The sequence below is a fragment of the Megalobrama amblycephala genome, linkage group LG24 (genome assembly GCF_018812025.1).
Source record: "Megalobrama amblycephala isolate DHTTF-2021 linkage group LG24, ASM1881202v1, whole genome shotgun sequence".
NCBI lineage: Eukaryota > Metazoa > Chordata > Actinopteri > Cypriniformes > Xenocyprididae > Megalobrama > Megalobrama amblycephala.
Window position 1 is genome coordinate 8,767,383 of NC_063067.1, and position 24,932 is coordinate 8,792,314.

Consider the following 24,932-nt stretch of genomic DNA (forward strand, 5'->3'; position numbering starts at 1 on the left):
GAGCATCACATGCATGCGTCGTGCCGCTCAAAATAGCGTAGGAGAATGACAGGGATGAGACGAATTTGTTGAATTAAGTTGTTATTTTTGTTTTGGCGCACAAAAAGTATTCTCGTCGCTTCATTATTAAGGTTGAACCACTGCAGTCACGTCGACTGTTTTAACGATCTTCACTACTTTTCTGGACCTTGAGTGTGGTAATTATGTTGCTTTCTATGGGGTATAAAAAAAACTCTTGGATTTCATGACAAAATATCTTAATTTGTGTTCTGAAGATGAACGAAGGTCTTATGGGTGTGGAACGACATGAGGGTGAGTAATTAATGACAGAATTTTCATTTTTGGGTGAACTAACCCTTTCAGATGAAACACAGTCTGGACATCTGGCATTTCGGTACGGAGATAATGGTGTGGATCATAATTTATCAGTAAGTTACACAGTGAGTGTATATTAGCTCCATTTGTTCTTTGCTTTGGCACCTGATAGAGTGTTTGGACCCAGAAACTGTGATGCGTGATGTCAGACTTAACAAGCAGATTTTGAATGTTTGATCCATGAATATGTTTCTTGTCTTTTTTACTTTTTGGCTTCGTAATGCTTAATCAAAATTGGACCTTCCGACAGACTTCTCTCTGGTGACATATGCCGGACTTCTCCAAACATTTCGTCATGGTTAAACCCCGCCCCAACAAGTTCACATTAATCTGCTCCCATTTTTGAGTGCAACACCCACAAGCCAACATCCAATCAACAACCCATGCACAGAACCAAATCCTCTCCATACATTTCAATAATATGTCACAATCCGGAAGACCTGTCGCTAATTCAGTTCAGTTTCATTACGACTTTAATAAGTAGTTTTTATGCATTCAAAAGATCATAAAAACATTAAAAAAAGACTAATACTACAATGCTACATTAAAAAGCTTGAATTCTACGACGTGGCCGAGCTTTTTAGCATTCCTAGAAGCAACAGGGTTAATGGAGCGACTCTCCCACAAGCAAATTACTGTATTCGCGTGTAATCACCAGAAAACTGGAATCCCTCGCCTTCATTGTTACCATGGAAAAGATTACTAGAATGCTCTAACATTTTCATAGATGATGCAGAAAAAGTATCCATCATAGCCAGAGTAAGTATCCTGGGCAAAGGAATGTTTCCAGATACAATAATGGGTGAGGGAAAGCTGGATCAGTGCTTGATGATTTCTAAAAGGAAAAATAATCTCTCTCTCTCTCTTTCCACCCCCCCTTACACATCTCTCTCTCTCTCTCTCTCTCTCTCTCTCTCTCAGTCCCAGCCCCTGAAGGTGTCATAACTGTGCTCTCTCCCTCTCGCTCTCTATCACCGCCTTTCAGATCTTTAAAAGCCGCTGCTTGCCGTTTCTCACTCGTTCTTGGTTTGTATCCTCTGGCACTGCAGGGGACTCCCGGCTCGCAGCCTCACCAAGCAAAGCTGAAGAGCGAGCAAAGAAACAGAGAGGGGAAAAAGAAACAGACTTCCAGAAATAGCATCAGCCACGTACGACAGAACCGATCATGGAGAACCTGAGACCCAGACGCAAGATGTCTTTCCTTTCCAACTTGACACCCGTTGTCCTGTTGCTGATCGTCCACTGTGGATCCTGGTCTCTGGCGGGTCGTTTGGGCCCCCACAAAAACTGCCTGACCTGCAAAGACGGGCAATCCTCGGGCACGGGCCGGGCCTCCAGGGACCCGGCCGGGTCGGCCAGCACGACCATGTTGGCGTTGGGGGAGCCCTGTGGTGTGTACACCCTGAGCTGTGCCAAGGGGCTTCGCTGCGTGCCCCCTCCGCGTGAACCCAGCCCCCTTCAGGCTCTGCTGCAGGGCAGAGGCTTCTGCGCCAAACAGAGCAGGACGAGTCCCACCGAGAAGCCCCGCCCCACAGGTAAGAGTTTCAGCCAGCGGATGCCTTTGCGGTCCCTTCCTCCTTGTTCCCGGCGTGCTCTTTTTCAACGCCGTCGCACCGTGCCGCATGCGGTGAGAAAATGCGAGGGGTAATCTGCTTTAAGTGCCACGGCAAGATAGCTCGAGGATGCATTTCAGGTTCCACGGATGTGCTGGCAAGCCGCTGTGCTGCAGTGTCCATATCAGAGGCTTGGTAGGATGACAAAACTGTAACTGAACCAAGGACATGTGCATAAAGTGCCAGGAATAGCTGCTGGTTTGCATGTGATGGCTGTAAATTCCTGTAAGGTGTAAAAGCATTTCTGTGATTTGAGGCTTTCACACGTCATAAATGAGCATGATGAAGATGACTTGTAATAATGGTCATGTGTATGAATGTCCAAGGGTAATATTTAAGTGCAGATGTGTGTCTGTGTGTGTGTTCTTGTGTGGCAGTATGTGCAATTGTGCAGGTATGTCATGCATATGGGCATCAGAACTATTCAGAAGAGAAACAGAGGAGATAAAGAGCGAGAGTAGTGTGTGTGTGTGTGTGTGTGTGTGTGATCTTGAGTAAATGTGAGTGTCACCCACATTCTGACAGTGTCATTTCATGTCTCCATCTACTGTTTACTTTAGGTCATTACAATTTAAGAGAGCCTATATTGTCTATTCATGCACGATTTGAGGATCAATTGCCTAAAAATGTGGGGGTTTTACAGTTCAAGTAACCCAAATAAAGCAACATATACTCTTAAAGTACAGCCAAATATATTCATTCAATCAAATCACTGTTTGCAATATCTTTCTCTCAAAAATGCAGTCATATTTCAGTATTGATACCCCCCCCCCCTTTTTTTTTTTTAAACAGGGGCACATCCTTCACACAGTGGTGAAATAGAAAAGGTGAGTCTATTCTTTGGTTTTTGACTTCTAAAATGAATGCTTACTATCTCAATTGAGCATGAAAAAAACAAAAAAAAGCAAAAAAAACGACTGGAATAGGGTTAATTATGTTTTATTTTTAGTTATGTTTTATATGAATTATGCTCAAAACATTCTGCTAAAAACATTTTATTTCAAAGAATTGGCGCTATTGCATCTAATTTTGTTAAATATTCCAGACAGGTCAGATTGTGGCTGTATAATTTAAATGGAACTTTCTGTAAACATTCTGTAATCCTGAAAATCTGAGTCTTATTTTATGATTTTATTACATATTACACCCATCTTCTTTGTGTAACTCTGGGTTGTGCTTTGAAAAAAAATAAAAAATATTGGCAAAATATAGAATGGAATGATAAAAATACCTCCAAGGATTATACATATGATATGATATGCAGTATTCCAAACATTTTTCGACATTTCCTCACCAGGCTCCATGTCGTAAGCTGCTCAACACTGTCTTGCGAGGTCTCGAGCTCACCATTTTCCAGTCTGATCGTGACATCTACATCCCGAACTGTGACACGCGTGGGTTCTACAGGAAAAAGCAGGTATTGGTTGACTAAATTAAGCAGGTATTTGTTGACCTTGTGGAAGTTCAGAATCTGATTTTGCTGCTTTAGTTTTAATAAATGAACAGAGGAGGAAGTTTTGATATCTGAAGGATATCAAAGAGACTAAATGAATTTATATTATGGATTGTGTACATCCTAAGAGACTCATTGAAGAACTAAGACTGTCATGTTTCCTTTATGTTTGCTGATATGAATTATTTAGTATAACATTTGTATTCCTAGTTAATTACATTTATTTTCATTCACTAGTGATCATATATAATTTTGTTTCAAGTTTAACCTTAACTATTATTTATTTACTACTAGACATATATATATATATATATATATATATATATATATATATATATATATATATATATATAGTGGTATAATTTTGTATTAAGTTTAACAATAATATTTTTTTTCATTCACTGGTGGACATATATATATATATATATATATATATATATATATATATATATATATATATATATATATACAGTCAAACCAAAATGTATTCAGACACCTTGAATATTTCATTAATTAATACAGTTTATTCACTATAGTTTAAAAAAGGTAATAAAATATGACAAGATCTCAGAGTTAAACTGTGTCAGAAAAAAATAATCTTAATTATGTCAGATAACACTTAAGCAAACAATGGTCAGGTCAAAGTGTCCGAATAATTTTTGGTCCCAAATTTTTATCAATTTTACTGGTAGTCCACTGTATGAAGAATTTTTGGGTAATATGTCACAGTTTACTTTATTTTGATATATATATATATATATACACACACACACACACACACAAAAATATATTTTTTATAATAGATATATATATATATTAATTTTTTGTTATATATTTATTTTTAAATAAATAAATGTGTGTATATATATATATATATATATATATATACACACACACCCACACACACATACACATATATAGAACCATAACTATTTATTTTCACTAGTAGTCATATATATTTTTATATAAAGTTTAACAATAACAATTTTTTATCCACTAGCGCTCATATATAATTTTGTTTAAAGTTCAACCATAACTATTTTTTTTTCAATCACTAGTGGTAATATAATATTTGTATACATTTTAAAAATAATTATCATTATTATTATTACTTTTTTCCTTCTTGGTTTTGATCATGTGATTTTTGGATATCTCATCACTATTATGAGCCGCAGTGTGTTGCGAATGTCGGTCAATTGACGGTGCATAAAAAGGTAGTAAAGCACAGAAAAATGACATAACAGAACAATCTCCTGTTGTCTTGCAGTGTCGGTCCTCTAAGGGCATGCAGCGCGGCTCCTGCTGGTGCGTCGACGAGATGGGCACCACCGTGCCGCCACGTGCCGGGGAGGATGGTATTTTACCATGTGATGGAGAGTGAGGGGAGCGACGGCCCCACAGCTCTGAGCCTGGAGGAAGAGGAGGGGTACAGGGAGAGGGGATGACTTCAGCTCGGTGCAAGACACTGCCTGACCAGGACACACCAGGGATAAACCACTTCACATGGGATCGGGCCCTCACTCAGAACGTCCAGAGCACGTTCACTGCCATAAACTCGACCATCATGAACAGACAGCATCAGCACACAGAAATAATGACCACTACACCACATGAGCTTAAGTCGAGATAGGTCAGCTGTTAGAGAAATCTTTAATTCCTTGCCCTATAATGCAACTTCTTGTATGTGTGTGTGTGTGTGTGTGTGTGTGTGTGTGTGTGTGTGTGTGTGTGTGTGTGTGTGTGTGAGAGAGAGAGAGATAGCTATACTGTTAAATCCATCCCCTCTCCCCTTCTCCAATGAAACACTGACTAAACTATACTTAAGAAAACGGAATTTACTTTCTCGTCTAATTTATTCTGGAGCATTACTAAATTTCCTTGAATACTTTCCTCGAGGACTTGTACACATTGTCATGTAATCGACATCTAAACTCTATCATAATGTGCACATTCGGAAAGTACTCCTTTTTCGTTCATACGACACCCTGACTACAAACACGCGTCGTGGATTATTTGTACATAAGTGAGGTTATTGTGGTTGGTTGTGTCATGAGGTGGAATATTCTTGAATGCTGATGGCTGTTACCTTTTCTGAGAAGTTGTTAGGCATATTTTTATATATTTCAATTTGCTATTTTATATATATATATAAATATATGAATATAAATATATATAAATTGTTGATTTATTTAATGAACTACAATGCCATGTATTTTTATATTGTCAGCAGTTTTTCATTGTCAAAACAGAGCTTATTTTATTCACTAAGTGAGTGAGTGCCATACGTTGGTGACCCCATGCAAAGGGATTAAAAACAAAAACACAATTTAAACACCCTTTAGAGAGCATTTACTGCTGTACATGTGTTTTTTTTATTATTATTATTATTATTATTATTATTATTTCATGTCACATTTGTTTCATTATTTATGTTGATCCTTCAGTATTGGAAAGTGTTACTATATCGCTTAATTTTCAATATTTCAGATTGTATGCTGGGTATTTTGTTCAGAACTCTGTTTTCTCATTCCCACAATGCATTGAGGAAAAAAAAGTGCACAAAATAATGTCTGAGCAATGTACCTCAATGATTTTGTTGTATCAATATATGTGCCAGTAGTTGTGGGCCCTTGAAAAGAAACCCATTGCAAAAAAAAAAAAAAATAAGGTGTGCAAGAACTGAGACAAAAAAAAAAAAAAAAAACAGATACAGAGAAAAATAAATGCATATGTTAATATAAAGACTGACTCTTTGCAGAATCTCATTTAGAAACTCACTTGCATGAAATTAAATGTGAAAAATACTATCAAACCATAAATAGATGATATAAATAAACATAAGTGATGAATTAGCAAAGGCAAAAAGAGAGAGCAGATGCTGCTGCTGGCTGCAAAAATACAGCCATATGGTCATACAAATGTCTATTACAAATGAGCTATGGTGACTGTGCATTTCTGTGAGCCTAGAGCAGATTTTGCTTACTAAGAATAACTGTATGCATCATCATTATCATCATCATCATCATCATCATGGTATAATATCTTGTTATATCAGCCAGGAAGCTACATATGTTATTTATACAGTCTAATTCTCATAATAAAAAGGAAAGACTAAATATTTGCTGTGTGCTGGAGTGCTGGAGCTTTTGTGCCAAGACAGATTCATGCACATGTATACTCACACAACAATCCATATGCTTGTTTCCAAGGTAACAACATAGCCTATAGCAGAATTTAGCATATGTCTGTGCTTTCATCATGTCCTACTTTGCATCACTTTAATCGCACTGTCACGTAAGCAACGGTTTTGTATGCATGTATTATTCAGGCCAAAATAAAGATTCTGCAAAGGGTGATATTGGCAAATAATATGGGCCTAAATGACATTTCTACCCAGATACATTAATGACATAAAAAACAAGAGTTATTTAAATTCTTAAAACTGAAGATTTGAGCAGCGGCATCAAACGGGATTTTAAAAAAGACTACTTTTCAAAAGACTAGGCCTACTGCAAAGACTAGGTCTGCTATTGCTAGGGAAACTATATTGAAAATGCTATTTTGGCATCTTATAAATAATAAATAGACTAACTATATCAGCTTTTAGGAAAATGTGAGTAGATTTTACCTGTGCAACAGTTGCCTTAACGATGGCGTGGGTGGTTGTCAGGGCGTTGCTATGTCATACAGTCCTCTGAGTGATATTTCACGCGTTGTTATACAGGTTTTAGGATGTATTATGGTTCGAGTTCCTCCTTCAATCATGGCAAATCGCCCTACGATTCGAGGTTTCATTCCAGTGACTGGAAGTCATTGGCTGCAACCGAAAACCTAGGCAGCTGACTTGATGCCTCGCTGCCTTATCAGGCAATCAAAGTCGCGGTAAGATGTGTGTTTTATTAAGTATATAAAACGCGAGAAACAACAAGCATATAAAACTCAGAGAAACAACAAGCATATTGCTGAGAAAAAAAAAATCGCTGAGAACACTGCAGCGCGCAGTCTCGAGCCTTTGATAGCGTTCGCGAACACAAGTGCTCGACACATGCGCACTAGAGAGATTCATGCTTGTCTAGTCTTTTTCGCTCAAATGGTTACAATACAATGGCTATTGTGTTTGTTGTTACTCTTGTTCCGTCTTCTCCTTTTTTTTCTAGGGTTAGTTCACCCAAAAATGAAAATTCTGTCATTTATTACTTACCCTCATGCCGTTCCACACCCGTAAATCTTCAGAAAACAAATTAAGATATTTTAGTTGAAATCCGATGGCTCAGTGAGGCCTGCATAGGGAGCAATGACACTTCCTCTCTCAAGATCCATAAAGGTACTAAAACATATTTAAATCAGTTCATGTGAGTACAGTGGTTCAATATTAATATTATAAAGCGACGAGAATATTTTTGGTGCGCCAAAAAAAAAAAAAAAACGACTTATTTAGTGATGGCCGATTTAATACGGCTTCAGGAAGCATCGGAGCATAAATGAATCAGTGTATCGAATCATGATTCAGATCGCGTGTCAAACTGCCAACTGTCATGTGACTTTGGCGCTCCGAACAGCAGATTCGATACACTGATTCATTTATGATCCGATGCTTCCTGAAGCATTGTTTTGAAATCGGCCATCACTAAATAAGTCGTTATTTTGGGGGGTTTTTTGGCGCACAAAAAATATTCTCGTCGCTTTATAATATTAATATTGAACCACTGTACTCACATGAACCGATTTAAATATGTTTTTAGTACCTTTATGGATCTTGAGAGAGGAAATGTCATTGCTCCCTATGGAGGCCTCATAGAGCCATCGGATTTCAACTAAAATACCTTAATTTGTGTTCCGAAGATTAACGAAGGTCTTACGGGTGTGGAACAGCATGAGGGTAACTAATAAATGACAGAATTTTCATTTTTGGGTGAACCCTTTCAGACTGAAACAACAGCCCGTTTAAGTGCTGACACCTTGTGGACAAACTAAATTAGTGCAAAAACTATTCAATGCGCACGTGCAAAGCGCCTTCAGTCTACATTGTTCTTTGCGGTTAGAAAAATTGTGCTGCACGCGTACACACTATGCGCGTTCTGTGCTTGGAGTTTTTAAACATGGAGTGTTTTGAACTTCCGTCTGTCTTCGTCTTCCTGCCTGAACACGACTGTGACAACTGCACTATTATTTCACTCTGCACTACCTTGTGTCTGTATATATCTCTGTATCTTATCTTTCATTCTATATTTATGCCCTTGTCATTTTGTATGTATGTTTTTGTCTGTTTATACTGTTTATTTGTTTGGATATATTTATCTATACTCATTTACATTGTGTCTCTACCTCTTACAATTGTCCCTGTCATTTATATACACTGTTTATTGTTATCTAATCTATGCAAACAATGAAGTGCGAAGTTTATGACTATGTTTTTAGCTTTATGTAAACTCATGTTAACTCATAAAAGACTAATTATTTTTTTACTCTTACTCTGACTTTAAATAAGTAATTTAGAACCCAAATATAATCAGCATTTACACTATAGGGCAGGGATGGACAACTCCGGTCCTGGAGGGCCAGTGTCCTGCAGAGTTTATCTCCATCCCTGATAAAAACTCACTTGCCTATAACTTTCTACTAATCCTAAAGACCTTGATTAGCTGGTTCAGGTGTGTTTGATTAGGGTTGGAGCTAAACTCTGCTGGACACTGGCCCTCCAGGACCGGAGTTGTCCATCCCTGCTATAGGGTAATAATCATGTCCTGGCTCAGTTTTTGTTTTGCACACTTTAATCAAGCACAACCGCGTATTTCGTATTCTCACCCTACGTAGTCAAATCTTTCACTGCTTACTTCTAATACAATTTTCAAGTTTCAACTGGATTAAACATTATATTAAGCATTAAGATATTAAGAAGAGGTTAACAAACTCCCCATTCAGTTATCCAACTTTCAGGCTCTTTTATGTTGACTTCTTATATACAAAATGTATACAACATATATATATATATATATATATATATATATATGTATATATATCTTCTACAACAATTGGGTTAAAAAAAATTATATTCAATAAATGTGAGGGCTATTTATTTACATGTACTGAATTTTTAAAGACATTCCAATATCTAATTTTATTTGATGCAATACCAGCAGGTTGTAACATGTATTCCTTGTTTTGGTTTAATTCTAGTTCCTGTTTCCTTTGTTCTCATTTTGTTTGATTGGTTGTCAGTTATTCGGTTATGGTGGTTAATCAGTTCCCCACACCTGTTCTGTTTCTACATTGATTGTCCTGTTTGTTCATCAGCCTTGAGTTCACCTTAGTTCTTTGTCCAGTATCGTTTGAAGTGTTTGTTTTCCTTTATATTAAAGTGTTTCTTTGCATTCTTCTTTGCGATTATGTTACAGATTTTTTTTCTTGTTAAACAGTGTGTAATATGCAATAATACATTTTCAGACATTTGATTCATTGCCCTGAAACATTTTGTAATAAATACTTTTGGAATTAGTATTTTAGGAGTATTAATTGGAGATTGATTTGGACTTGTAATAACAAATACTGTATCAATAATAAATTTAATCAAATATACTTTAAAATTATAGGCCTACATATAATTTATCCAAAAAAAACAGTTCCTAAAAAAACAGAAAAATTATCTTTCTGAATCTTGTGTATTTTGTGAAATGGATACAGACTTTACATCTTTTTTTTAAGAATGTTAAATGCTTGTGGATTGATTTGGATTATTTATTATATATGTTAAGTGGAATTAAAATTATAGAGAAAAGAGATGGTTTTTTTTATTATGACAAAAAAGATATAGACAAGGGTCACATTTTTATGTTAAATCTTATAATATGACTGGTAAGTTTTACATACAAAATTGTAAATGGTCTGAAAAGATGCCCGATTTCAAGGTTGATATAAATATTTACTTTGAAACAAGGACTTTCAAGCCATAAATCAATCAGAACTATGGACACTTACATAGAATTAGCCTAAATTCCTCTTTTTTTATTTTGATTACACACATATACCCTTTTCTGTTATCATTTTTTTCTTCCTCCTCTTTAATATGTGAATATATTTTTCTTCAATGTCTTTGTTATGAATGTTATCCTTGAAGGTGCAATATGTAAGAATTTTGCAGTAAAATATCCAAAAACCACTAGGCCAGTGTTATATATTTTGTTCACTTGAGTACTTACAATATCCCAAATTTGTAAATCTTGAGAAAATTGCAATTTTAACCAAGGCTCCAGGACGTGTGAGGAGTCGCCTGTCAATTGCGTAATACCCGCGTTACCCTCGGTTTCTGGTTTTATTTTGTAGAAACCATGGAAACACCAAAGACGCTTTAACATGTTTTAATAGACAAGGGAACAACTGTTTTGATATATTTACAGACAGAAAACTAATTATTGTTATATAGCTCAACATGTTTAGTCTTATTGTTTAAATCTAATTTTCTTGATTTTTTTGCAAGTACCATGCTTTACCATGCCTCAGAGAAAAACACTATTTTGTCAAGTAGCTAACATAGCATAATCAGATGCAGCTTTATTTTTAGTAACAGTAATACAGCATTTTCTCCATCATACAATACGTTTTAAAATTAATTGCATGCCATTTATCAACACAAGCCATCCAGCATTTGATATGATATTCTAAAATCAATCTAGTTTACTGCAGCGTGCAACAAGCGTCTCACAGCAGCCGCTGAGCGAACGCACAGAGTAACGCTATAACATCATTTTCAACACTCTCAAATGTGTCTAATATGATAAACAGAGCTGCGTTACCTCATACTCATGACCGGAAAAGCGGCGCCGGCGACTGTGTCATAATAAAAGTTCTGCTGTGTTGCGCAATCGCTTCAGCAAGCTCGGTCCTGCTCTGCTACATACTACAGTAACGTTAATAATAACATCCATGAACATGTTTTCTTCCCGAGTCCTTTCCCTATTCTTTTGCACCGTCCTTTGAGGTGAAGACCACATGTTCCATGATTCCACGCTCAAACTTGCCGTCATCAAGCTACGCCTTTCTTTTGAATAGGCCTCTAGCGGACAGAAAATATTACATATTGCACCTTTAATGTTCATCATATACAATACCTGATGGTAAAAATTCTATTGTTTTATGATGCTATGGAATATTTTACAGCATTATATGTGAAACATTTGTATTTTTCAAAATGTTATGTTTTACTGGAAATAAATAATTTAAAAAACTTTCACTGATTGATTCTCTGCTCTTTAAAGGGTTAGTTCACCCAAAAATGAAAATAATGTCATTTATTACTCACCCTCATGTTGTTCTACACCTGTAAGACCTTCGTTCATCTTCAGAACACAAATTAAGATATTTTTGTTGAAATCCGATGGCTCAGTGAGGCCTTCATAGCCAGCAATGACATTTCCTCTCTCAAGATCCATTAAAATCAGTTTAATCATTTAAATCAGTTCATGTGAGTACAGTGGTTCAATATTAATATTACAAAGCGACGAGAATATTTTTGGTGCACCAAAAAACTAAATAAGGACTTATATAGTGATGGCCGATTTCTAAACACTGCTTCATGAAGCTTCGGAGCGTTATGAATTTTTTGTGTCGAATCATGATTCGGATCGCGTGTCAAACCGCCAAACTGCTGAAATCACGTGACTTTGGCACCCCGAACCGCTGATTCGACACAAAAGATTCATAATGCTCCGAAGCTTCCTGAAGCAGTGTTTTGAAATCGGCCATCACTAAGTTGTTATTTATTTATTTTATTTTTTTGGTGCACAAAAAACTATTCTCGTCGCTTTATAATATTAATATTGAACCACTGTACTCACATGAACCGATTTAAATATGTTTTAATGAATCTTGAAAGAGGAAATGTCATTGCTGGCTATGCAGGCCTCACTGAACCATCGGACTTCAACAAAAATATCTTAATTTGCGTTCCGAAGATTAACGAAGGTCTTACAGGTTTAGAACGACATGAGGATGAGTAATTAATGACAGAATTTTCATTTATAGGTGAACTAACCCTTTAAGAATCGGGCAAGTTCGAAAGAGTTTATTGATTGAGTTGCTGACTCGAGAACCGCTCGGACCGATTAAGTCCAATTCGTGAACCGGTTCAACCGAATCATTGAAAAGATCCACTCCAAAATGAACGATTTGTTCAAACATGTCATTCATGTCACAAGAGTTAAACGGCGAAGTTTAAGAGTTATGGTCAGGTTAACACTGATATTTTTTCACTGTCTCACCTGTGAAACCACATGACGTAGGCTACACTCAGGTGAGATCCTGCCTGACACACATTCTCGCTGTCACAATATATCAAGAGATCTGTTCCTCTGAACTTGTGGGAGGAGCATCAGGATCACTGCCACACTTCAGCAACCTAGTGTTGTTCACTTCCATGAAGAATCGGTCCATCTGGGCCTGCAAACACAGCGGAAAACCGGCCCCGCGGCTTAGCGCTTGTGTTATTCGACCGCTGATTGTCAGTTAGAGGATCCGGAGCAGGAACAGAGGGAGGCGGATCCGAGAGGAAAACAGACCGCTGCGTTACAGGGGAGTGACCGTGATGATGGCGTCTCTCGGTAACACCGGCAGCGCCTCCAGCCCGATGGTCATGCTCGCCCCCAAAACCAAGACCAAAAAGAAACATTTCGTGCAGCAGAAGGTGAAAGTGTTCCGAGCGAGCGACCCGATGCTTAGCGTGTTCATGTGGGGCGTTAATCATTCGGTAAGGTGGTTTATGATTTACTTAACTTCCTACATCACACAACTGCCATTTTATAAGCTAACAGTTAGCTGCACGCACGTATATTGGATCCGAGATGTTTAAAAGCGTTGTCTATAGAAATATTAATAAAATGCATTACTGTGTACTGTTATTGTTATGGTTATTGATTGACACATGAGGTCACGCGCAAACCGGATACATTGTTTCATTGCACGCGGCGGATTTGCAACTGTTGCTAGCGATGTCTGATTTGTGAACAAATCGAGTCGAATCTTTTGAATGGATCAGTTCAGCGATTCGGTCCGACCAGAACTTATTCTAATAGGCTGTTTAGGACATGTCTGACTCACTTTATGTTAATTTTAGTATTGTTTAATTGAAATGTAAATCGTAATTAGATTCTAAACGGTTTAGTTTTTGTAATCTGAATCGCGGCTGTATCAAAATTGAAATGACGCGCATGAAATTGCAATAATCACCCGTATCTCTAAAACGTATTAAACATATGTGCCTATATGACTTTATTGTAACTTTTTAGAGCATGTAATATGCCACTATGATATAACAGGGACCAGGTGATGATGTAATAATAACGTTATGAGGTAAAAGAATCACTGAATTATTGCTTTGAACGGTTCATTGACACTGTTCGAAAGAACCGTCTGATAAATGACTCCGATTTCCCATCACTAACTATTTAAAATCTTAAATTTGTTTTTTTTTTCCATATATATTTTATTTATGTGTTCCTTGCAAAAACTATTTAGTCCAAATACACAACTAATTATGCAGTCAATCCAAATGATTTAAATGCTCTACAAATTATGATTGAAATTCCAATAGGAATCCTCTACACATTCCTTTAAGATTTTTGTGGTATCCTGGGGAAATTAATTGCCTTTAGGGGCAAGTTTATGTTTTATGAAGCATTTGGTTGTTGCATAATTAGAAGGCTGGGAAATCTTTATGTAATGACGTGTCAAAAGAGGGCATATTCAAGTCATTGATCAGTGTTGGGATATGGAAAATCTGCTTGTGCAAAGTTCATTTCAGATACAAAAAGTAGTTTTTTTACCCACTCTGTTTTTCCAGATAAATGATTTAAATCAAGTTCCAGTGCCCGTCATGCTGCTCCCTGACGACTTCAAAGCCAACACCAAAATTAAAGTGAACAACCATCTCTTCAACAAGTATTTATCAAAAGCACATCATTATTTATACATAATCATTATGTTTACCTTCATTTAGATGTAATGACAGTCAAAGAGTGGCAGCTTTTTCTGCAAAACAGCCACATCAATGCAGCATTTTGCCTACAGGTGATGGGAAATGCAGTATTCTGAAGGAGTTTATCATGCAAATGTAAAATAACCCTTCTGTGCCTTACAGGGAGAATCTTCCAGGCCATTTTAAATTTAAGGAGTACTGTCCGCAAGTTTTCAGGAACCTCAGGGAGCGATTTGGAATTGAAGATCTTGATTACCAGGTGACCTTTTTTCCTTTATTTAAAGTGCCCCATTTATGCTATTTTTAGTTTTTATGGTCTCCTACAAAGGGTTTACATGCATCCAAGATTAAAAAACACCTTAATTTTCTCATAATATCCATTGCAGCATCACCTCTTTTCTCACAATGTTTGATAAAGGATCCAGTCTCTCTAAACCCCTCCTTTCCAAGAGTCTACTCTCCTCTGATTGGTCAGATGGCACAGTCTGTTTTGATTGGTCTATCGTTTACAGTGCGTGTCGGAAACAAAACGCCCATTACCATATCTGAATTTCAGCTCTGGATGCTTCCTTTTTACACGTTGATAGGAACAGTAACGTTCACGTCGTTTTTACCGCACTTCTTGACATGACAACAGCACGAACCAAACTCTTCCAGGCCTCAGCTACAACTACAGTGTTTGAGGGCGTGTCAAAGTAGTATTTATTAATAGCACTTTTTAAAATCTAAAAATTTTTTCATGCACTGGATGCAATGCAGCCATTATAGGGTTAGTTCACCCAAAAATGAAAATAATGTCATTAATGACTCACCCTAATGTCGTTCTACACCCGTAAGACCTTTGTTCATTTTCTGAACACAAATTAATATATTTTTGATTAAATCCGATGGCTCAGTGAGGCCTCCATAGAGAGCAAAGCCATTCAAACTCTCAAGGTCCATAAAGGTACTACAAACATATTTAAATCAGTTCATGTGAGTTCAGTGGTTCTACCTTAATATTATAAAGCGATGAGAATACTTTTTATGCACCAAAAAAAACAAAATAGCGACTTTTCAACAGTATAGTGATGGGCGATTTCAAAAGACTGCTTCGGAGCTTTACGAATCGAATCAATGATTCGGATCTCCTATCAAACGGCTAAACTGCTGAAATCACGTGACTTTGGCGCTCCGAACCGCTGATTCGATTCGTAAAGCTCCGAAACAGTGTTTTGAAATCGACCCATATAGATATTGTTGAAAAGTCGCTATTTAGTTTTTTTGGTGTATAAAAAGTATTCTCGTCGTTTTATAATATTAAGGTAAAACCACTGAACTCGCATGAACTATTATAGTACCTTTATGGATCTTGAGTTACAATGGCATTGCTGTCTATAGAGGCCTCACTGAGCCATCGGATTTTATCAAAAATATCTTAATTTGTGTTCTGAAGCTGAATGAAGGTCTTACGGGTGTAGAACAACATGAGGGTGAGTAATAAATGACATTATTTTCATTTTTGGGTGAACTAACCCTTTAAGAAATCAGCTTGTATTTGGACATTCAGACTTCTCAAATATACTGTATGTGAGCAGTTTCTTTTGTTCTAGCATGTGATATAATATTACTGCTAAATTTGATCTGAAGTTTTCACGTGTGCATGGATGTTATCCGTCAGGTGTCCCTGGCCCGCAGTGCGCCCATGAGAGGAGATGGACAGGGAGAAGGTCTTCTCTTCACGTCCTATGACCGTACGCTGATAGTGAAGCACATCTCCAGTGAAGAAGTAGCCGACATGCATAACATTCTGTCCGAATATCACCAGGTATCTCACAATGTACTGGTTCATGCTTAAATCAAAAGTGCCTTCGACTGAATCATTATTTCAGCATATACAGATAATTAATATCTGCTCAACTGCTGTATCTTTTATGAAAGTGTGATAGTTGAGTGTCTTAAACACATAGGTATTTATGTAGGAAGTGGTGTCAGACTGCTTCAGTCCAATCATCTGTTCAAATGAAATGCATAACTTTTCCACCAAAAATTGTTAGGAGACGCTGCCTTATTAAGCTTTGGCTTCAATAATTAAAAGCTGGTTGCGAAAAATACAGACGCATTTGTGTTTTTGCTTTCCACTTTCTTACACTTATTTGTTTGCCATTATAGTTCACGTATTACACAGGTTTGTGTTGGAGAAATAATCCGTCAAAAGAATTCCAGCTATTTTTATGTTTTGTTTTTACTCAGTTGGGATCCACACGCCCTGTCGTTCATTTCCTCTTTACACTCATCCAAACTTGTTCTGTCACTGAAATCATTTTCATGTTCCATCACACTTCCTTGAAATAGGTAAATTCCTCTTTTTATGATTGACAATGAGCTTTGTTGTTCTGGGTGCTTATTTAATGGTCATGTTTATGTTTATGGTCGATACAGCGGTTGCCTTAGATTATTTAATGATACATACTGGCATGCATACAGCATCTTGATGTAGTTCTGGTTTAGCATTGTATAATTATATTCTCAGGTGTGTTTGTCATGAATAGTTAATTTAGTGCACAACTAAAATTGTGCAAAAATAAGGGGGAACTGCTGAGAGTAATGGTCATGTGATCTCAACATGGCTGCCACCATGAGTTCTGACCGATCTTGTATAGAATAACAGGTACATTACCGTTCAAAAGTTTAGGGTCAAACTTTTTTCTTTATTTTTTAGAAAGAGGTCAATACTTTTACTCGGTAAGCATGCATTAACTTGACCAAAAGTGACAGTAAAGACATTCATTATGTTATAATGTTCTTTTGAACTTTCGATTCATGGAAAAAAGTATCACAAACATATTAAACACCGCAACTGTTTTTTTGATAATTGATAATAATGTTTCTTAAGCAGCAAATCATCATATTATAATGATTTCTGTAGGATCATGTGACTCTGAAGACTGGAGTGATGCTGAAAAATTCGGCTTTGATCACAGGAATAAATTACATTTTACAATATATCCAAGAAATAGAAAAGCTATTTTAAATTGTAATAATATTTCCCAATTTTACAGTTTTTACTGTATTTTTAATCAAATAAATGAAGCCTTGGTGAGCATAAGAGACCTTTTTTTTTTTTTTTTTTTTTTTTTTAAATTAAAAAATTGTACTGACTCTAATCTTTTAAATGGTAGTGTATTTTAAATATATTTGTCCCAAGTATTATTAATTTTTTTAGATGTAAAATGTTTTAAGAGCTCTTTAAGACATCAGTCAGCCTCAGTGTGGTCGTGCTCATGTAAATGTTGGGTTAGTTCAGCGTTTGTGTGCCACTGGCTTGTTTACAGTGCCGTGACGGCCATGAGAAAAGTATGTGTGAGCTGGTCTAACAGTTTCCATTGTAGCTGAATGAGCAGATTTTAATCGAGACTGTGCTTCTGCATTTGCGCTGCTTTTATACTCACAACATGTCCTGAGGGTACACACTTATCCAGGAACCTGCCTCAACAAAATTGTTATTAAATATTAAATTACAAGCTGATATTTGCTTTTAACTGCTATTAACATGTTTTTCCCTTTAGTTCAGCACTGCGCTGGTATCAAGTTAGTTTAGCCGTGCAATGATGCAGACAGAGAAATTTATTATGCCTGTGGGCTTGTTTTGGTTCTGGATACCATATGCCACCCAAAGTTCATTGTTTATGAACTATGTGCCATTGCATGAACATTTTAATCATAAACTTTATGGGTAAAGCTCATGAAATATAATTCATTATGTTTTGTGTTGTGTCTCGCAGCATATAGTGAAGTGTCATGGCAGTACACTTCTCCCTCAGTTTTTGGGCATGTACCGTGTTACGGTGGAGAGTGAGGACACGTACCTGATCGTCATGAGGAACATGTTCAGCCACAGACTCGTTGTCCACAGGAAATACGACCTGAAGGTAGGAGCAGTTCCTTGCAGCTGAGATGAGTTGCTGTTTCATCAGGATGTTTTTGACAGTGACGTTTGCTGTGTGCCTTAACTTTTCATGGTGTTTTCATGTCTTTGCACACATCATTAACTTCTCAAGCAATAAGCAAACAGAACTTAAATCATGCATCACACTCCCTTTGACCTGGCTTAAGAGATTTAGGTGGATATGACTGATGAGTAGTTCATGAATAGTATCTCAGATGTACCTGTTCTTGAGGAACTGAGTGCTGAGTTTCACTGTCAAAGCTGTAAATTGAAACGGTGCATTCGTGTGGATGAAATTCAACCGAGGACAAAGCATCCACTATATATATATCTATATATATATATATATATATATATATATATATATATATATATATATATATATATATATATATGTGTGTGTGTGTACAGGTGCTGGTCATCATAAATTAGAATATGAAAAAATCATGAAAAAAACTTTAATTTATTCTAGATTCCCTACTTGTAAAGTAAAACATTTCAAAAGTTTTTTTTAAAAAATTTGATGATTAGAGCGTACAGCTCATGAAAATCCAAAATCCAGTATCTCAAAATATTAGAATATTTACATTTGAGTTTCATTAAATGACCATCCCTACAGTATAAATTCTGGGTATCTCTTGTTCTTTGAAACCACACTAATGGGGAAGACTGCTGACTTGGCAATGGTCCAGGAGACAATCATTAACACCCTCCACAAAGAGAGTAAGTCACAGATGGTCATTACTGAATGGGTGGCTGTTTACTGAGTGATGTATCAAAGCATATTAAATGCAAAGTTGACTAGAAGGAAGAAATTTGGTAGGCAAAGGTGCACAAGCAACAGGGATGACCACAAGCTTGAGAATACTGTCAAGTAAAGCCGATTCAAACACTTGGGAGAGCTTCACAATGAGTCGAATGAAGCCGGAGTCAGCGCATCAAGAGTCACCACACTCAGACATCTTCAGGAAAAGGACTACCAAGCCACTTCTGAAACAGAAACAACGTCAGAAGCTTCTTACCTGGGCTAAGGAGAAAAAGAACTGGACAGTGAACAGTGGTCGAAAGTCCTCTTTTCAGATAAAAGTACATTTTGCATTTCATGTTGAAATCATGGTCCCAGAGTCTGAAGGAAGACTGGAGAGGCACAGAATCCAAGCTGCTTGAAGTCTAGTGTCAGTAATGATTTGGGGGGCCGTGACGTCTGCTGGTGTTGGTCCGTTGTGTTTTATCAAGTGCAAAGTCAATGCAGCCATCTTCCAGGAGATTTTGGAGCACTTTATGCTTCCATCTGCTGACAAACTTTATGGAGATGCTGATTTCCTTTTCCAGCAGGACTTTAGCACCTGCCCACAGTGCAAAAAACACTTCCAAGTGGTTTGCTGACCGTGATATTACTGTGCTTTATTGGCCAGCCAACATGCCTGACCCCTGAATTTATGGGATATTTTCAAAAGAAAGATGAGAAACAGTCGATCCAACAATATACAGATGATCTGAAGGCTCAATAGTGCCTCAGCAGTGCCACAGGCTGATCACTTCCATGCCACACTTCACTGATGCTGTAATTTGTGCTAGGAGCAAGTCATTTGCTGTAAAATGTGCTGCTGACCAAGTATTGAGTGTACAAATGAACATACTTTAAAGAACTTGAACTTTTCTGATTTTGATTGATCTTAGGAAATATTCTAATATTTTGAGATACTGGATTTTGGACTTTCATGAGCTGTACGCTCTAATCATCAAAATTAAAAAAAAAAACAAAAAAAAAAAAACCTTTTGAAATGTTTTACTTTACATGTAGGGAATCTAGAATATATGAAAGTTTCATTTTTAAAAATAATTTACAATAAAAAAAAATGAACTTTTTGATGATATTCTAATTATATGACCAGCACCTGTATATGTATGTATATATGTATATGTATATACTATATGTGTATATATGTTTGTGTGTAAAAAGCATGAATTTGATGTAAACAATAGATCTACATAATATTCAAATATGCAGTTCATAGGGGACATGATGTATTACAGCATGAAATAATATTTAAACCTGTAACATTTTTATTTCACAATATGACTTTTTTCTCTCAATTTTGAGTTTATATCTCCCATTTCGGATTTTATAAACTCGCTATTCTGAGGAAAAAAGGCAGAACATCGAGTTTATATGTCGCAATTTTGACTTTTACTCTCAGAATTGTGAGATATGAACTCGAAATTACATTTTTTACTCTTTTATTCCGGGGTTACAGCAGAACTGTCATTTTCTGACACCTGATAGGCTGCGCCCACAAAACATGTCATCGCTGTTTACAAACACCCAAATGGTCTATTTATATTTACAAGTAAACTGATTTTTTTGTTTTTCATTTGATAAGTTCAATTCATTTCCATGAATATATTTGAACATGGATTTAACATTTTTATAAACATAGAAATAATGGCTGTTTTGTCAAAATTATGGTGCATGTGATCACCGATATTTATGTATTTGCTTTGTATTATATTTATGCTAAAGTTCAAAAGTTTGGGGTCGGTAAGATTTTTAAAATTGTTTTTGAAAAAAGTCTCTCATGCTTACCAAGGCTGAATTTTCAGCATCATTACTCCACTCTTCAGTGTCACATGATTAGTTCTGATTAGTTGTGTTGATTAATGTTTTTGTGGAAACGTTGATAGATTTTTTTCTTTGAACAGCATTTATTTGAGATAGAAAACTTTAGTAACATTATAAATGTCTTTACTGTCACTTTGTTCCCATTTTACTGAATAAAAGTAATATTAATTTTATGAGAGAAATCTTACTGACCCCAAACTTTTGAACTCATAATAATAAAGCTATGTCTATTATCAAGTATGTGAATGGCAGGAGTATCTTTTGGATTTTCTTGGTATGAACAGACCTAAACACCCACTACCTTATTTATTGCTATTTTGAATCTGTGCCACAAGGGGGCGTGAATGCACTTGTGATGTACAACAAACCTCCACAACAACTGTCTGTTACAGCATCCAATGCTGATATATTTAATGAAAGACACACTCAAGACTGTCGAACTTTGTGTTTTCTTCAGGGTTCCCTGGTGGATCGTGAGGCCAGTGACAAAGAGAAGGTAGGACATCAGTCCAGATCATTTTAAGTTACCTGATATAACATCAGACACAAACTCCCTAGTCGTGACATTCTCTCTTCTTCTAATGCAGGTGAAAGAGCTGCCCACTTTTAAAGATGTGGATTTCAGAAATAACATGCAGAAGGTGTATGTGACGGAGGAACAGAAAGAGAAGATTATGGAGAAGCTAAACCGAGATGTAGAGGTAAAGACATGCACAATGAACATTTGGACTTTTAAAAATGTATATTTCACACTAGTTGCATACTGCAGGATGAACTGCAAAAGGTAATAAAATGATGATTATGATATTAATATTGCCTTTAATCTTTCTATGATGATAGTTCCTGGTGAAGCTGAAGATAATGGACTACAGCCTGTTGCTGGGCATCCACGACGTGGCACGTGGCGAGCGGGAGGAAGAGGAGGCCGAGGAGCCCTGCTGTGAAGATGACACTGATCCTGAGAACGGCCTTGCTCCGGCGGCACAGGTTGGCTCTTACGGCACGTCTCCGGAGGGCATCGCCGGTTACATGAACAACTTCAAACCCCTGGGCCCTGGAGAATTTGACCCTTACGTTGATGTATACGCTGTCAAAAGCGCCCCAGGTAAGACGGAGGGGAAGTCAAGGATGTGGGGGAAACCCACCTTGTGTCTAGCATGAATGGAAGAGGGAAATGGGAAAGGATGTGACATGTGTCTGCTTGTGCTGGATTTCAGGAGCGCCGCAGAGGGAGGTGTATTTCATGGGCCTCATTGATGTGTTGACGCAGTACGACACTAAGAAGAAAGCTGCCCACGCAGCAAAGACCGTTAAACATGGCGTGAGTGGAAAAACACTTTTAATGCGTACTTGTCCAATATTATTTGAAATATAGGAGGTTATAATAACATGACTCATCCTTTTCCTTCCTTTCAGGCTGGTGCTGAAATATCTACAGTTCATCCAGAGCAGTATGCCAAACGATTCCGCGAATTCATCTCCAACATTTTTGCGTAACCACTTCTGGGTGTCCTTATCAACATTTCAAGGTCACATTTCACCCCAAAATACCCTCAAAATAAAAGAATTAAATTATATTTTGCATTGCAGATATTAGGCGTATTTTTAGGACCATTTAGTTATGTTTCATTGTGATTAAATTTAGGACAGTAAAACACATTTGCCCCTTTCCAAATTGTCATTACTGTAATGTGTCCAGATGTTGTTGTTGTTTTTTTTTTTATATATTCTCATTGCAATAATAGTCATTATATATAATCAGTGCTGTCAAATTGATTAATCGTGATTAACATAAGTTACTATATATATATATATATATATATATATATATATATATATATATATATATGTGTGTGTATATATATGTAATATACAGTCAAACCAAAATGTATTCAGACACCTTGAACATTTCATTCATTAATACAGTTTATTCAGTATAGTTTAAAAAAAATGGTAATAAAATATGACAAGATCTCAGAGTTAAACTGTCAGAAAAAATTAATCTTAATTATGTCATATAACACTTAAGCAAAACATGATCAGGTCAAAGTGTCTGAATAATTTTTGGTTCCAAATTTTTTGAGAATTTTAGAGAAACATTTTTGGGTATAATATGTCACAGTTTACTTTATTTTGCTATCCTCACTTACATAAATTAACTATAGTGTCCTGCACCCACTAGTAAAAAAATATATAAAAAAATGTCTGAATAATTTTTTGTTTTGACTGTAATAAAAAAAAAAAATATATATATATATATATATATATATATATATATATATATATATATATACACACACACACATATATTATATAAACAAACTTTCATGTTAATTGCGATTAGACAGCACTGATCTGTGCTGACAGTGCTGTCTAATCGCAATTAACATGAAAGTTAATTGCGAAGTTAATTGCGAAGTTAAAGTTAATATATATATATGCATATATATGCATATATATGCATATATATATATATGCATATATAATGTGTGTTAGATGCGATTAATCGATTTTGCAGCACTATACACACTCATGCTCTTTACAATAAGTGAATATACTATTATTTGTTTTCTTTTGCATATAATGAGAATTTGGATGGGAAATGTGCTTAATTGTAATGAAAATATTTTGCAAATACAAAAAAAAAAAAAGACTTAATATGCTTAATTTGTAAGCAAAATATAACATCTTATTTCTTTCTTTTGAATTTTAGGATGAAATATTCACCGGACATGTCCTTCACAGGTTTTGTCAGATTCACTCGACACGTCTTTGCAGTTTCTATCTACTGTCGTCATATTGATTAGTTGATATTTTTTAGTGCCTGTTGGCTGTGCTTCACATTTTCATAGAGTTTCATAACACAATATTTAGGCATGACATGTTGACGGGATCTTAACATTCTCATCCACACTACAGCTACATTCATTAAGTGCATCTTCACAATTTAATAGAACTAGATTCATGTGAATCATCTTGTGGCACAACCCACAAACATGGGAACATTGCCTAATCTTTTAAGGAGATATGACTCCAAACCTGTAGCAGTGACATAACTTGTTCTTGGTGTGCTCTCTCTCTCTCTCCCTCTCTTTCTTTGGACTTTGGATTGGCAGAGAGAGAATCCACCGCCTTAACCATTTGCTGAACCGATTCTGGAGGAATAGCAGAAACTCATGTTGTCTGATGCTTTAAGTGCATGCTAGCTTCACTTGATATATGCAGCACTAGAATGTTGTGAGGAGGGAAACGAGATACTTTGTAAAAAAGAAAATTACCAGCCGGGGACCCTAAGTGTACAGTAAGGGTCTAGATTAAAGTAATATTATGAATTGAATGCTGACTGTTTATATGGATGGATGGAGCACACACTATTATTTTCTCCTATTTGAGCTATTTTATGCAGTTAGCCTTAATGCCGAAAAGAGGAATTTTGTAGTTTGTAGTAGAAATACTCTAGCAACACTGAGCTGATTTAGTATGAAATGCCTTATTGTTGCATTTTATTTATTTTATCAGTGTTTGGACCAAATATATTTTTCAGAGATTTCCACAAACATGGTTTCTGTTATTTATTCCTTTTAGGTTTGTAAGGCACAATTATATCCATAACAGTTGTAATTTACACGGTATTTTTAGAGCTGTTTTAACACCTTAAGATGTTGTTACATTAAGACAAGTTGTTACATTGTGTTCACATAATGCATGTAACGACTGTAATTACAATAATGTGCATTATTAAGTACAATAAAACATTTTTGTTATATATTGGGTGAAACCTAATAAACTTTGTCTACAATTTAGGAATAAGCCTTCAGATCAAAAAGTCTTTATGGTCATAATAACATGCAATAATGTCTACGATAAGTATATATCTGTAATGTTTTTCACAACTTCAGGTTTGGTTCCCTGTGAATGCTTGTGATAAGCTGCTTCTTTGATTGTAACTCTGATAAACTTCGAAAGAATTGAGG

General features: G+C 36.2%; 2 protein-coding genes across 2 annotated transcripts; both read left to right on the forward strand.

Moving 5' to 3' along the window:
• The first annotated feature begins 378 nt into the window (after positions 1–378).
• Positions 379–6,183, forward strand: igfbp6b (insulin-like growth factor binding protein 6b). Its single transcript, XM_048179248.1, has 4 exons — positions 379–1,910; positions 2,781–2,815; positions 3,286–3,405; positions 4,709–6,183. Exons 1-4 carry the CDS (start codon positions 1,541–1,543, stop codon positions 4,820–4,822), a joined length of 639 nt encoding a protein of 212 aa, XP_048035205.1. The 5' UTR covers positions 379–1,540; the 3' UTR covers positions 4,823–6,183.
• A 6,562-nt stretch (positions 6,184–12,745) lies between these two features.
• Positions 12,746–24,724, forward strand: pip4k2ca (phosphatidylinositol-5-phosphate 4-kinase, type II, gamma a). Its single transcript, XM_048178150.1, has 11 exons — positions 12,746–13,180; positions 14,273–14,370; positions 14,570–14,666; positions 16,068–16,214; positions 18,172–18,318; positions 21,416–21,454; positions 21,546–21,659; positions 21,799–22,063; positions 22,176–22,279; positions 22,375–22,487; positions 23,672–24,724. The coding sequence occupies exons 1-10, from the start codon at positions 13,019–13,021 to the stop codon at positions 22,453–22,455; spliced, it is 1,254 nt and encodes a 417-aa protein (XP_048034107.1). The 5' UTR covers positions 12,746–13,018; the 3' UTR covers positions 22,456–22,487; positions 23,672–24,724.
• Positions 24,725–24,932: the final 208 nt, after the last annotated feature.

What these genes read in the sequence shown, in the direction of transcription:
- igfbp6b (XM_048179248.1), top strand. Translation starts at nt 1,541, where the DNA reads ATGGAGAACCTGAGACCCAGACGCAAGATGTCTTTCCTTTCCAACTTG. An exon ending in ACAGTGGTGAAATAGAAAAG is followed by an intron (nt 2,816 to 3,285) that starts GTGAGTCTATTC and finishes TTTCCTCACCAG; the next exon opens with GCTCCATGTCGTAAGCTGCT. An exon ending in GGTTCTACAGGAAAAAGCAG is followed by an intron (nt 3,406 to 4,708) that starts GTATTGGTTGAC and finishes GTTGTCTTGCAG; the next exon opens with TGTCGGTCCTCTAAGGGCAT.
- pip4k2ca (XM_048178150.1), top strand. Translation starts at nt 13,019, where the DNA reads ATGATGGCGTCTCTCGGTAACACCGGCAGCGCCTCCAGCCCGATGGTC. An exon ending in TGTGGGGCGTTAATCATTCG is followed by an intron (nt 13,181 to 14,272) that starts GTAAGGTGGTTT and finishes CTGTTTTTCCAG; the next exon opens with ATAAATGATTTAAATCAAGT. An exon ending in AGCTAAACCGAGATGTAGAG is followed by an intron (nt 21,660 to 21,798) that starts GTAAAGACATGC and finishes CTATGATGATAG; the next exon opens with TTCCTGGTGAAGCTGAAGAT.